Source organism: Lepidochelys kempii, chromosome 17, assembly GCF_965140265.1.
Source record: "Lepidochelys kempii isolate rLepKem1 chromosome 17, rLepKem1.hap2, whole genome shotgun sequence".
In the NCBI taxonomy this organism is placed as follows: Eukaryota; Metazoa; Chordata; order Testudines; family Cheloniidae; genus Lepidochelys; species Lepidochelys kempii.
Window position 1 is genome coordinate 25,189,240 of NC_133272.1, and position 14,312 is coordinate 25,203,551.

Sequence of the window (14,312 nt, forward strand, 5' to 3'; positions counted from 1 at the left end):
AGAGGACCTTCCCTCTTTTCCCATGACTACTTACTTCGCTTAGAGCCTTTGGTGTGGGACCCTGTCAAAGGCTTTCTGAAAGTCCAAGTATACTGTAGCCACTGGATCACCCTGGACCATGTTTGTTAACCACACCAAAGAACTCCAGTAGATTGGTGAGGCATGATTTCCCTTTGCAAAAGCCATGTTGACTCTTCCCCAGCATATTGGATTCATCTATGAGTCTGATAATTCTGTTCTTTATTACAGTTTCAATCAATTTGCCTGGTGCTGAAGTTAGGCTTACTGGCCTATAATTGCCAGGATCACCTCTGAAACCTTTTTAAAAAATTGGTGTCACATTAGCTATCTTCCAGTCATCTGGTACTGAGACTGATTTCATATTTGAGTGGTGAATACCATCTGCTGCTGGTGATTTATTACCATTAAATGTATCAATTTGTTCCAAAACCTCCTCTATCGACACCTCAGTCTAGGACAATTCCTCAGATGTGTCACCTAAAAAGAATGGCTCAGGTGTAGGAATCTGCCTCACATCCTCTGCAGTGAAAACTGATGCAAAGAACTCATTTAGCTTCTCCAGAAAGGCCTTGTCTGCCTTGAGTGCTCCTTTAGCTCCTCAATCATTCAGTGGCTCCACTGATTGTTTGGCAGGCTTCCTGCTTCTGATGTACTTAATTTTTTTTATATTTTTTGTGTCTTTTGCTAATTGCTCTTCAAATTCTTTTTTTGGCCTGCCTAGTTATATTTTTACACTTGATGTGCCAGAGTTTATGCTCCTTTCTATTTTCCTCATTAGGATTTTACTTCCAATTTTTAAAGGATGTCTTCTTGTCTCTAACCGCCTCTTTTAGTCTGTTGTTGAGCCTGGTGGGGTTTTTTTTTTTTTTTGGTCCTCTTACTGTTTCTTCGGGAGGGGGGAGGGTATATATTTAGTTTGAGGCTCTATTATTGTGTTTTTAAGAAGTTTCCATGCAGCTTTCAAGCATTTCACTCTTGTGACGGTTCCTTTTAATATCCATTTAACTAGCTTCTTCATTTTTGCGTAGTTCCTTTTTCGTTTTAAGTTAAATGATACGGTGGTGGGTTTCTTTGATATTTTCCCCCGACAAGATGTTAAATTTAATTACATTATGGTTGCTATTACCGAGCAGTTCAGCTATATTCACCTCTTGGAGAAGATCCTGTGTGCCACTTAGGACTATGTCAAGAATAGCCTCTCCCCTTGTAGGTTCGAGGACTAGCTGCGCCAAGAGCCATTAATGGCATCTAGCAATTTTATCTCTGAATCCCATCCTGAGGTAGCCAATACCCAGTCAGTACAGAGATAGCGGAAATCCCCAGTTATCACTGAGTTTTTTGTTTGGGTAGCCTCTATAACCTTCCTGAGCATTTGACAGTCACCATCACCATCCTGGTCAGCTGATCAGCAGTATATTCCTATTGCTATATTCTTATTATTCAAGCATGAAATTTCTATCCATAGATATTCCATGGTACTGTTTGATTCATTGAAGATTTTTACCATATTTGACTCTATGCTTTCTTTCATATATAGTGCTGCTTCCCCAACAGCATGACCTACTCTGTCATTCCTATGTATTTTGTTCCCTGGTATTACCGTGTCCCATTGATTATCATCATTCCACCAAGTTTCTATTATGAAGCCTATTATATTAATATCCTCATTTAATACCAGGCACTCAAGTTCACCCATCTTAATATTTAGCTTCTATCATTTGTGAACAAGCATTAATAAAATTTGCCAATATTTAGTTGTCTGCTTTCATGTGGTTTAACTGAATGGGACTCTTTCCTACCTGTACTTTATCAACTTCTATTCTCTCCTTTTTACTAGGATATGGAGAATCCCCTTTAATAAATCCTCCCCTAAGGGATGTCTCTATCTGAACCATGTGCTCTTCTGCAACTGTTGGCTTTCCCCCAGCCCTTAGTTAAATAACTCATCTACAAACTTTTTATACACACCAGCAATCTGGTTCCATTTGGTGTAGATGGAGGCCATCTTCCCTTTACAGCTCCTTCCTTTCCCAAAAGGTTTCCTAGTTCCTAATAAACCTAAATCCCTCCTCCCAACACCATTGTCTCGTCCACCATTGAAATCCTGCAGGGATAGTCTCAGTGCCAAGAAGACATCATGACATCATCTGGAAGGAGGGTCCCAACTATGGGATCATTTCCTTCCACTACAGCGTGATGTTCTCCTTCCCTGAGACTTTCATCGTCCGCAACAGCACAGAGGCTGTCAGACTGGGGGTGGAACCCGCTTCTACTGAAAAGTCTCACGTATGTAACTCTGTCTCCTTTCACTCCTCCAATTCAGCCACTTTAGTCTCAACAGCCCATACTCTTGTCTCTGAGGTCCATGAGCTGCATGCACTGAATGCACACATATGTAATGTGCCCACGAGGCAGGTAATCACACTTGCTGCATTTGGTGTAATAAACTGGATAGCCCCACTCTGCTATCGAGGTCCCTGAAACATTAGCGAACGTGACTGAGGAGTGGGGCTTTGCATAGCCATGAACCTTCTCCCTACACCAATTGCCTTCTCAGACCCTCCAACCTCTGATCCATGAAGTCTCATTGGAGTGGCACAGTGGCCTCCAACTCTGCAGCTCCAATCCTTGTTTTCAGATGGGGAAACTGAGGCAGACTGTTTTTAAAAACATATGCATAAAGCCCCACGTGCCAGAGCTGGGACTGGAAGCCAGGAGTTCCTGCTTCCCTGTCCCATGCTGTAACAGGGCTGGCTGCCTCCTGAGCACTTCCTTGTGGCCAGAGGTCACTCTGTGGTATCCTGCCACCAGTTTCTCCCCTATTCAGGGCCCCTTAACTCACAGTCCACAGGTAATTAAACTTTTCCTTTCTGGGGTCCCTTTTATTGAGTCCTTACACCCTGGGATCCCAGGCCCCAAACCCAGTTCATCTGCTTTCTCCCTTTACATAGTCCCCAGTCCTCTGTCCCAGAGCTAGGTCTCAATTCAAACTCTCTCAGGTTTTACCTGACTAGAGCTCAGCCCTCCTCAGCCCCCTAGCTTCCAGACCCCATCCTCCCAGTCAGGGTCTCTAGCAAAAACTGGGCCCAATCCCCCCAGCCTCAGCCTTCCTTCAGCACTCTGGGTCTGGTTTTCAGCCCCAAACCTTTCCCTCAGTCAGGCACCCTAGCAGGAGCCTCCTGCTCTTCTCCCCTTCACTGCAGCTCTTTATAGGACAAGGTAAGACTCATTCTGTAACCAGGGTTGGCTAGCCCCAGCCCTTCAGCAGCCAGCCACCCTGTTTCACATGCTAAACCAGAACACATCTACCCACTCTTGAATCCATCTTAACATGTTTGAGCATGTTTCATATTTTTTTTAACTCTTTTATATCCTGAGTGAGCAAATGTCTCCTGTACAGAGAGTTCCTACTGTATGGAGCAGAGAAACAGAATGGTTCAAGACTCTTGTGGAGTCAATATTCTCCACAGAAATTTTAGCCCACTCTTGCTCTTTTTGGTCTTGCACAGCTTAACAGCTACCGAGGCATTTCACACCATCTCCCACTTTGCGCCTGTTGAAATGTGGGAGACTCTTCACAAAGAGTAAAGTGTTTGCAGAGATTTCACCTAGAACCCAGGCTTCCCTACTCCCTGCCCCACCACCACCCAATGAATAGCTTTTATTATCTACACAGTGAGTTCAATATACAATCACACACATAGCTGTCCTTGAGGTATAGAGAGCACAGCACATATGAAGCTCCTCAACTAAGACATTTTTGAGCTGAAGGCCAAAAAAGCATGATGCCTCTCTTCCAAAAGTGAAATCATTGATTTTTGAAGTCACTTCTCTCCCATCTCACTTCAATCTAAAAAAAATAAATAAATCCTCCTACGGCAGGACACAATGTAGGGAGAATTCCACTTGGAAAGGACCTCTTGAGGGAAGTTGAGGGGAGGGGAGTTGTCAGTAATCAGTCTTATAATGGAACTTATCTTACTCCATTAACTGTGGAGTTCTTATGCTATTAAGTTAGGTCAAATTGCTGATTTTTGCTGTTACCTCAAAGGGATTTCCCATCAATTCAGGTTCATATCTCCCGTATTTATACTGCACTGAGTTCTACCATTGAATTCCTGCTGTTCACTATTTTATTAGCGCAGAATTCAGACCCCTGTAAAACCGATGGCTTCATACAGCATTTTAAGAGATCACAGTGAATAGTGCTTACATGGGACCAGGTTTCTAAACTTCACTCTCATGGCTGTAGTGTGCTGTGCTAGAGTCACAAGGACAAATTCATAGATTCCAAGGCCAGAAGGGACCAATGATCACCTCGTCTGACTCCCGTCTAACACGGGCCAGAGAACTTCCGCACGATAATTCCAACGCACCACCTCCTACTCTCAGAGTCAGAGGAGGGAAAGGTCCGCAGGGGTCAATGGCCACTTGGACTCATCTCCAAAGAACCCCCATGCTCCAGCCTCAGCAAAATTTCCCTGTCAGACACAACGAGAAGAAATGACGGAGAGGAAAGACAGACTTGCCCAGGCCTACGGAGGCTAGGCAGAGACTCTCAGGGCCAGCCTCCAACTACAAAATATTACCATGATTGAATATAGATGTGAAGAATCAAATTAGCTGACATGACGCTAAGCATGACTTTGCAATCAACACGGACCAGGCTTAATTAGCATTAGCTGACACGATGCTGGTCTACACTGACTCCAAACCCATGGTCAACCTGTCAGCTAACCTGACTCTGCACAATTCAAAACTTGTGTGTTGTGTAGCGTAGACTAGCACTCATTGTCTTAGGGTCTGGCTATGCTGCAGTTACAGGGTGTGACTGCAGACTGAGCCAACATATCTGAGCTAGCTTTAAGCCTACTAGCTCGAGCACCAGAGCAGTGAATCTAGGGCAGTGTACACTCCAGCACAGGTTAGCCCACATGGAAGCGCATGTTGCCATGGGGACACTGCTCCTGCACCCAAGCTAGCTAGACAGAATCTAGTTTAGAATCTAGAATCTTGTGTGTCTACACAAGATGCAGTCACACCCTTGGATTGCAATATAGACATACTGTGATGGAATACACCCCTGTATTCACACTCTACACACTATTGCAATAATCTTTGTACAAGGTATGCCTTGTAAAGTATCATTTGAAAATTCATAATTTGCTGGTCATTATTGTCCTGGTAAAATATGTGTGGCAATATGTATGTGAAGTTATAAAATCCCCCTGGACAATGTTATTAACCCATGTTCCAAACCCAACAGCCCCGCGCAAGCAGAAGTCAGCGGACAGGTCTGTCCTAAACAAAGGAATGTGTGCTTGCTTTACTTTGCATTTAAGCAGTCAACAGATTCATCAAGCACAAAGGGAAACAAAGGACGTTCAAACAGATGAAAAAATCCAGCAGGGAACATCCTTCCACATAGACTCTGTGATTCCTGGTTCTCAGCTGGAAACGTTTTTTGAGAGGGTGATGGAAACTATAAAAAGGAGGAGCAAACACCCCAATAAACCCCTCTCTTCCCCTGCCCATCTCATTCTCTGCACCTGAGAAGACAAAAGGAAACAGCTGTTGGACTTGGTGGAAGGGTCCTGATCTGAAAGTTTGGTCAGTAATCTGCTGGTGCATGTGGTGAGAAAGTGTGCTTTGCAACTAAAATAATTCCCTAAGCAGATACTAGTAAGCATTTTATCTTTATTTTTCTTATAACCATTTCTGACTTTTATGCCTCATTACTTGTACCCATTTAAAATCTCTCTCTTTGTATTTAATAAACAGTTTTATCTAATTCAGAGTGTCTAAATTCAAGTGTCTGGGTAACAATTTAAGGTAATAAACTGTCATATTTTCCCTTAAAGGAATAATGGACTTTATATACTTGAACTGTCCAGCTGGGCAGTACAGGACATACATGTCTGGAGGAAGATCCAGGACTGGGGATGTGTTGGAGTCACCCTGCAGTGTAACCCACGCTGCTGAGAACCAGGGTGCAGCTGGCAGGCTGCAGTTACACACAGTCACTGAGGGTGTAGCTTGCATGCTGGAACACTGTTTGTGAGTGACCCAGGTGGGAGCTACTACAGCCTCCAACTAGTCTGGATTGTGCCCGGTACGTCACACAGAGGAATACTAGCTAGTTTCCCCACCACAGGCCTGGGTCTGAATAAAAGCAGCTGCAATAAGGCTAAATTAAAGCAATAATAATGAGAGCAAATGGCCTGATATATTACCATGACACCTGCAGAAAGTGTCATAGCCTGTGTCTACACTAGCATGTATCTGAAAATCTCCAATCATCTAAGTGGCAGCACCAGCAAAGACATTTTCTCACTCCGTCATCAAGCGTCACTCAGCCCATCTAGACGACAAAATGCTGTGAATGCCAGTGGCTGGTCTACACTAGCACTCCACCAGTGGAGCTGCACGGATGGCAGCACAATTGTGCAATGATAGGAAATGTTAAGAAAAACAGCAGTTTCAAGAAGATACAGTTCTTTGAAGAGGAACAGACCTAGCTGTTCCAAGGGTCGTATTGCCCAAATCACTCACTGTGACAGAGGTAAAAGAAGTTACTTGCATGCTGCTCTGAAACAATGAGTCGCCCAGTTCAGAGGAGGCTGTGCTCCTTTCCTCAGTTATGCCTCCCCGGGAGTATTTGGAGAAATCTCAAAGACAGTGGGATGCAACAGGTAAGAGGCGATATCAGGAGAGCACAGCAGTTTGTGCCATGGTTTTTAAAGCAACCAATCAAATTCAGCAGTCCTGGGACTCTCAGATCTTGGATTTCTGGCTCCCAAGCAAGCTCAGAACTTGGCAATTGCTCAAATTACACTTCCCCGAGGATGTCTGCGAGAGGAAGAATCAGACTGTGTCAGCAGCTGCCCGTTTCACTGGCAATGCCCATGCATATCTGAATTTAACCCTAGAAATAAGGGAACAGATGGGATCGAGAGGCAACATATTACTCTTTAGTCCAAGGGCCAAATTCAGCCCTGGTTTAAATAGGCTCATCTCTTACTGATTTCAATAGGATTTTCAATCTGTTTACACCAGGGCTGATGTCAGTACAAAAACCTTTCAAGATCAGGTCTCCAATTGACTCTTTCTTCACATTAAAGTAAATTTCTTAGCTCTGAGGGGACACATGAATCTCCCATTCCCTGATTGTTTCGAATGCCCATTCTTCTGTGAGCAGTGCCCTTCCCTTCCCAGGGCGTTAGATGGGCATAAAAGCCACTGTACCCAGAACACTGAAGAGAAGTACTAGGATTTGCACTTTAAATGTTAAAATTCAAGTATAATTTTAAGAATCCCATTAAAATGCAAAGCTACAGCCTATGGGGCAGCAGAACCCTTGTGCTGTTCTCCTTTTGCTTTGATTAAAGCCATTTTTTCATCTTCTTACTAGCTGAATTTACAAGATCTATGAAAATGAGAAGAAACTGGCCCAGATTATTAATGAGGCTGGCTAGAAAGACCTGCATCTCAAGTACAGGAAAGCAAAGCCAAGCCCCCTCCTAGCCTCAATTCATTAGAGCAGGCAACGCCGCCGCTTGGTCAGGGAAAGCCCCTAGTCGGCCAGGCCGGTTTGTTTACCTGCCGTGTCGGTGATCGGCCGAACCTGCGGACGCGGCAGGTAAAGAAACCAGCCCAGCCTGCCAGGGGCTTTCCCTGACCAAGCAGCGGAACAAGTCTGGGAAACACTGCCTTAGAGGAACCACTAGCAAACGAGTAGATCTCCCCAAATAGAGCCCCCTTTATCATTTCTTTAAATAAACATTACTGTCATGCTTTGTCTTTCTGATGTACTGTTTGCACCTACCACAGAAATTTCACCTCTCACTGCCCTAGGGTTTCCATCTCTAGCCATTCCCAGCCCAAAGGGCCTTAACACTGTCTTTTAGGGACACACAGGTGCTTAAAGGAGGCCTGCTCCCATTTGGTTCAGACATTCACAGGGTGTGAAGCCCTTCGTGCCACTCAGAGAACAGAAAGGATCTGCAACTGAAGGCTTTAATAAAAAATTTTTTTTCCCGAGCATACACCTGGTGGCAGCCATCTTGCTGAAGACACACACAGCATGACACTGGCAGAGAAGGGGTCCCAGTGAGACACAGTCCTGCTGGAATGCTGTTGTCAGGAGCAGAAGGACATTCATGTTTACAATCTCTAAATACGTTCAACATTAAGCTATGGTTATTTCATTCAGTTGCTGTATCCAGTAACACAGCAGGATAGAAACTAAATGGCCCGTTCTCTTTTTTTTTTTAAATATTTAAAAATGAATATTTTAAATTCTCTGCCAGTGTCATTCCTCAGCCAGCTAGTGGCTGCCAACAGGGCACTCACGTGACTTTATTTCTTTATTTAAAACTCTATTTTCAAATCTATTTCACAGTCAGAACTGTACATGGAGGAAGAATCCCTTGCCTTGGGAGTTTTCCAATTGCTTCTGTTGAACAGAATGGCTGCAATTTTTCTTCATTCATCCCCCTCCCCCCTCAACACACACACACACACACACCCCTTTCTGTTTCAGAATCACAGAAAAGAGAAAGACTTCCTTACTGTACGTTTTCTAGTTTTCCATCCAGCCCAGTTTTAGGAGTTCGAAGTAGTAGGGCAGCTACCCCTTCCCTTGGGAGATAATTGCACTGTCTAACAGAGCTCACCATTACAACTTTCTCCTGGCACTCAGCCTTTTCTTCATTTTCCTCTGTTCATCCTAGGTTTAACCCCATTGTATCATTCCTAAATTATTCCTCTCTCTCTCTCTCTGGGATTAACACGTTTCAAATAGCGTTCATGAAATTGAACTGCCTGCAGCAGAGACCGTACAGACAGGCTCTGAGCGAGTTCATCAATCACAGCTCTGAGAGTGGACTTCAACCCTGACCCCCTCCCCCTTCCCCATCTACTCTAGTCCTTGGACTTCCTAGAGCAGAAACTGCTCATTGCACCCGTTTGCTCATTTCAAAATGTGGGTGAGAGGGGAGCAGCAGGAGTGTCGCTCTGTACTAGTGCCTATCACTGTAAAACGATGATTAACAGACTTCATGCTTGTTTCTGGCCTAGCTGCACATTTGAACTCAGGACTCCGGAAGAGGCAGGCCTCTGCACAGACATCACCACTATTTTTGCAGGACATACAAAAACAATGTTTTTTGGCTCGGCAGCAGGGATTGTCCCATTTGTAAAGCATCCAGCACAATGGGGCTCCAGTCCCGACTGGGGCCTCTGAAGGGCTTCCAGGATATAAATGTTTGCTACTATGACAGTGGCCCTTGCGTTATTTATTTGGATAGTCAAAGTTCATTTACTGTGTCCCCACATGTTCAGTTTTTCATGTGCCACAGTGACCATGAGTAACGGCATCATAGACGTTATCAAGGGAAACCTGAGGTTTTAGCTGCTTGGCTTGTGGCAACTGGTGAGGAACGGGAAGTGGCTGGCAGCTTAACTGAGTGTTTCTTCTAACATGACCAGCAACGACAAAGCTAACGCCTACATGTAAAGTAGCATTGTTAGGTTTCAGAGTCAACTCTCTATTTGACCCGAATGTGCCAGTTCACTTCTCTCACAGCTACTGTTCCAGGCTGCCTTCAAACTTAAGCAGACAACCTGACATTGGTTACAATGGTGTCACATTTTCAGTTACCTTCACAACCATGAAGGCAAGAAGCATGATTTCCCCCTCTCTCCCCGCCTCCAGGAAAAGCTGAGATTCTGCAGCACAATTCCATGTTCACAGAATACACGGGATGCTGGCAACGGTGAACAGAAAATTAAATGTGTGATATGGTGGCAATGGACAGTCACTTGCAACTATCAGGTCAGAAACAAGAAAACAAAAATGCCTGAATGGCATTGGTGAGACTGCACTTACAATACTATGCAGCTCTTGGTTCCTTGGTTCCTGAACGATATCTGCAAACCAGAGAGAATGAAAAAGTAACAGAACTGTGTAAGTGTCAGAGGGACTGATTTATGAGGAGTTAAACAACTAAATATATACACTTGGATTAAATAGCAACTAAAAAGCTACGATATCAAACTACAATTACCTGAAAAGCAAAAATACCAACAGATCTCAAAAAGGACAATTAAACTAGGAGAAATTGCATGAAATTCCAGAAAGGAAAACAGTCTGGATATCCAGAATAATTTGTGAGATCTCTTGTATAGACTCCCAATTTCTAATTTCTCTGTCACTGGGGATCTGCTGCAGCTTCTTAGAATAACTTTCGGCAGTAGCCCCCAGGCAGCGTTACAAAGGCAAAACCTCAGCAACTCCGTTCAGTTTCATTCTGAAGCCGATGCCTTTGCTAGGAAGCATAACTAAGCATAAATACTCTCCAGAATGTAGACAAAAGATGCCTGCTGAGATGCAGAGAGTCCGGTAAAATCTGGGTTAATGGTGTTACTATTTATAACATGATAATGCCCAGACCCTCAAGGGAAGATCTGGGCCACGTTATGCTCCATTCTGCATAAACTCACAAAAAGATACAGTTCCTGCCCCAAAGAGCTTACATTTAAGGGCCCCAATCTTACAATTGGATCCACATGGATGGACCCTTAACTTCAAGGGGGTCCTGTGTGGGCACAAGGGTCTGTCTGCATTGATTCAACCGCAGCAGTGTGGGAATACAAGTTGCAACACATGGGTGTAGCAAAAACCAGAGGGGAAGGAGGGAGGATGACAAGAACAGTTACTTACATAGGCTAGCGATACATACACTTTAATGGTTCCAGGATATTACAGACACCCACTTCAGCAAGCTCACTGACATCTGAGACCTGCTGCTGAAAGTAAACCCTGGTCCACTGATTAAGGACATCCAGAAATAAAACCTGGCCCAACTGATTCGGACAGTCACACAACAGCCATGGAAAGCTCTCTGGAAGTCAGGGTGAAACAGCCTCACAAGGCAGGCTCGGGGATAAAGCCAGTGTTCGATGCACACATCCCTTTCAAGGGCTGGAGGGTATATCAGATCCCTTCCTACAACCTCCTATCGATCTGCCACTCACCAGAACATCCATTCAGACAGCCTTTGCCACAGCTCCTGGGAAGATTTTCAGACCCACACACAACCTCCTCACCCCCAGCAAGTGGGTCAAGTCCACTTACACAACCTCTTGCAAGGCCTTCCCCTCCCTAAACCCCCCACATTCTCACACAGGTTCACATCTCTTCTCCCCACCCTGAGTTTACTGCCCCTAACCTAGAGGGTGTCAAAACCTACACAGCACTCCTGCCCTCCTTTGCCATATGGGGAGTGGGGAGACTTTTTATTCTAGTCAAGACAATCCACTCACACAAGTGTGCCTTCCTTCCGGACCCGCGAGTGTGTCAGAGCCGCTCACGCAATCAGCTGCCCAGGCCCTGCAGCAAGCGTGTCACATTCAATAATACTTCATTGCCATGTCAAGCTCTACGCTGTCAGAGCACACAAAACAGACACCTCAGATCACCTCTGTGCGCAGACACAACACATCAAGCCCCCCAAACACATACACACCAAGCCCCAAGCCCAGCAAGAGCAGGGTTTGACATGACACCAAACCTCAGTGAGGGATGGAGCATCACAGTGTGTTTAGGGTTTGGTCACTTGTTTGTCACATTCACTCACACAACCTCCCTGGCCACCCCACCCTGCCACTGCAGACGTGCAGTATTTCCCCTCACGACAGCTCCATCTTTCCAGGAATGCCAGACCCCCCCCCCCCCAGATACACACAGTCCCTCACCACCCCAGGTGCCAGAGCCGTCAGAGTGGGGGTGTTGGGGGTCTGCCACTCCCTGGCTACAGGAGTGCTTGGGGGGTCATCCAGGGTGCATCCAGGGTGACATCTCCAACACACGCGCACACCCCCCTCCCTAGAGGGCTATGACTCTTGCACTCCTGGATCCAGGGGGTGAGAGAGCAACATACACCCCCTCCCCCCACCCCAGGAGGGTCCAGCCCCCCCACCACAGCCCCATCCCCTCCTCCCCCCGTCCCACGAGGGGCCAGCCCCCCCACCACAGCCCCATCTCCCCCTCCCCCCGCCCCACGAGGGGCCAGCCCCCCCCACCACAGCCCCATCCCCTCCTCCCCCCGCCCCACGAGGGGCCAGCCCCCCCCACCACAGCCCCATCCCCTCCTCCCCCCGCCCCACGAGGGGCCAGCCCCCCCACCACAGCCCCATCTCCCCCTCCCCCCGCCCCACGAGGGGCCAGCCCCCCCCACCACAGCCCCATCCCCTCCTCCCCCCGTCCCACGAGGGGCCAGCCCCCCCACCACAGCCCCATCTCCCCCTCCCCCCACCCCAGGAGGGTCCAGCCCCCCCACCACAGCCCCATTCCCTCCTCCCCCCGCCCCACGAGGGGCCAGCCCCCCCCACCACAGCCCCATCCCCTCCTCCCCCCGCCCCGCGAGGGGCCAGCCCCCCCATCACAGCCCCATCTCCCCCTCCCCCCGTCCCACGAGGGGCCAGCCCCCCTACCACAGCCCCATCTCCCCCTCCCCCCGTCCCACGAGGGGCCAGCCCCCCCACCACAGCCCCATCCCCTCCTCCCCCCGCCCCACGAGGGGCCAGCCCCCCCCACCACAGCCCCATCTCCCCCTCCCCCCGCCCCGCGAGGGGCCAGCCCCCCCCACCACAGCCCCATCCCCTCCTCCCCCCGCCCCGCGAGGGGCCAGCCCCCCCCACCACAGCCCCATCTCCCCCTCCCCCCGCCCCGCGAGGGGCCAGCCCCCCCCACCACAGCCCCATCCCCTCCTCCCCCCGCCCCGCGAGGGGCCAGCCCCCCCCACCACAGCCCCATCCCCTCCTCCCCCCGCCCCGCGAGGGGCCAGCCCCCCCCACCACAGCCCCATCCCCTCCTCCCCCCGCCCCGCAAGGGGCCAGCCCCCCCCACCACAGCCCCATCTCCGCCTCCCCCCGCCCCGCGAGGGGCCAGCCCCCCCCACCACAGCCCCATCTCCGCCTCCCCCCGCCCCGCGAGGGGCCAGCCCCCCCCACCACAGCCCCATCCCCTCCTCCCCCCGCCCCGCGAGGGGCCAGCCCCCCCCATCACAGCCCCATCTCCCCCTCCCTGCGCCCCGCGAGGGGCCAGCCCCCCCCATCACAGCCCCATCTCCCCCTCCCCCCGCCCCGCGAGGGGCCAGCCCCCCCCACCACAGCCCAATCCCCTCCTCCCCCTGCCCCGCGAGGGGCCAGCCCCCCCCATCACAGCCCCATCTCCCCCTCCCCCCGCCCCGCGAGGGGCCAGCCCCCCCCATCACAGCCCCATCTCCCCCTCCCCCCGCCCCGCGAGGGGCCAGCCCCCCCCACCACAGCCCCATCTCCCCCTCCCCCCGCCCCGCGAGGGGCCAGCCCCCCCCACCACAGCCCCATCTCCCCCTCCCCCCGCCCCGCGAGGGGCCAGCCCCCCCCACCACAGCCCCATCTCCCCCGCCCCCCGCCCCGCGAGGGGCCAGCCCCCGCCACCACAGCCCCATCTCCGCCTCCCCCCGCCCCGCGAGGGGCCAGCCCCCCCCATCACAGCCCCATCTCCGCCTCCCCCCGCCCCGCGAGGGGCCAGCCCCCCCCATCACAGCCCCATCTCCCCCCCGGAGGGGCCAGCCCCCCCCATCACAGCCCCATCTCCCCCCCGGAGGGGCCAGCCCCCCCCATCACAGCCCCATCTCCCCCGCCCCCCGCCCCGCGAGGGGCCAGCCCCCCCCATCACAGCCCCATCTCCCCCCCGGAGGGGCCAGCCCCCCCCATCACAGCCCCATCTCCCCCCCGGAGGGGCCAGCCCCCCCCATCACAGCCCCATCTCCCCCCCGGAGGGGCCAGCCCCCGCCCCACTCTCACTCCAGGGGAACCAGCCCCGGGGGCAGCCCCAGCTCACCGCGCGGAGCTCCCCCGTCCGGTCCTTCATGCTCGCTCCGCCCGGCGCCCGCTCGGCTCGGCGCTGCCTCCCGGCTCCGGCTCCGGCTCCGGCCGCGGTCGGGGGCGGGGGGAGGCGCGGCACATGCGCCGGAGCCGGGCGGGCGGCGGGCGCAGCGAGGGCCCCGGGGGCACCGGCCTGGGGCTGCGCAGACTCCGGGGCCGCTGGGGGAGCGAGGGCGCGTGAGGGGGCCCCGGGGGTCACACCTGGGGTGTGCAGGGGCGGGGCTACACTGGGGTGCGGAGTTACACTTCGGTGGAGGTGGTTACACCTGGGGGGGTGCTAGTGCGGGGGGCTTGCACCTAGGGGTGGGGGGGGTTACCCTTGGCTGGGGCTGTGCTAGAATCACAGAGTATCAGGGGTG

At 50.9% G+C, this 14,312-nt stretch overlaps 1 protein-coding gene across 2 annotated transcripts in view; it reads right to left on the minus strand.

Moving 5' to 3' along the window:
• The window catches only part of STX1A (syntaxin 1A), a 338,787-nt gene extending 324,766 nt beyond the window's left edge, over nucleotides 1–14,021 (minus strand). The window contains exons 1-2 of one of the 2 annotated variants that reach the window (XM_073315468.1): nucleotides 13,910–14,021; nucleotides 9,911–9,951 (exon numbers count right to left, since the gene is read on the minus strand). Coding sequence is in view for 1 of the 2 variants with exons in the window: in XM_073315464.1 (XP_073171565.1) it covers nucleotides 13,910–13,939 (30 nt within the window). In the remaining variant the exon portion in view is untranslated. The remainder of the gene's footprint in view (nucleotides 1–9,910; nucleotides 9,952–13,909) is intronic. The other variant, XM_073315464.1, reaches the window with a different exon arrangement.
• Nucleotides 14,022–14,312: the final 291 nt, after the last annotated feature.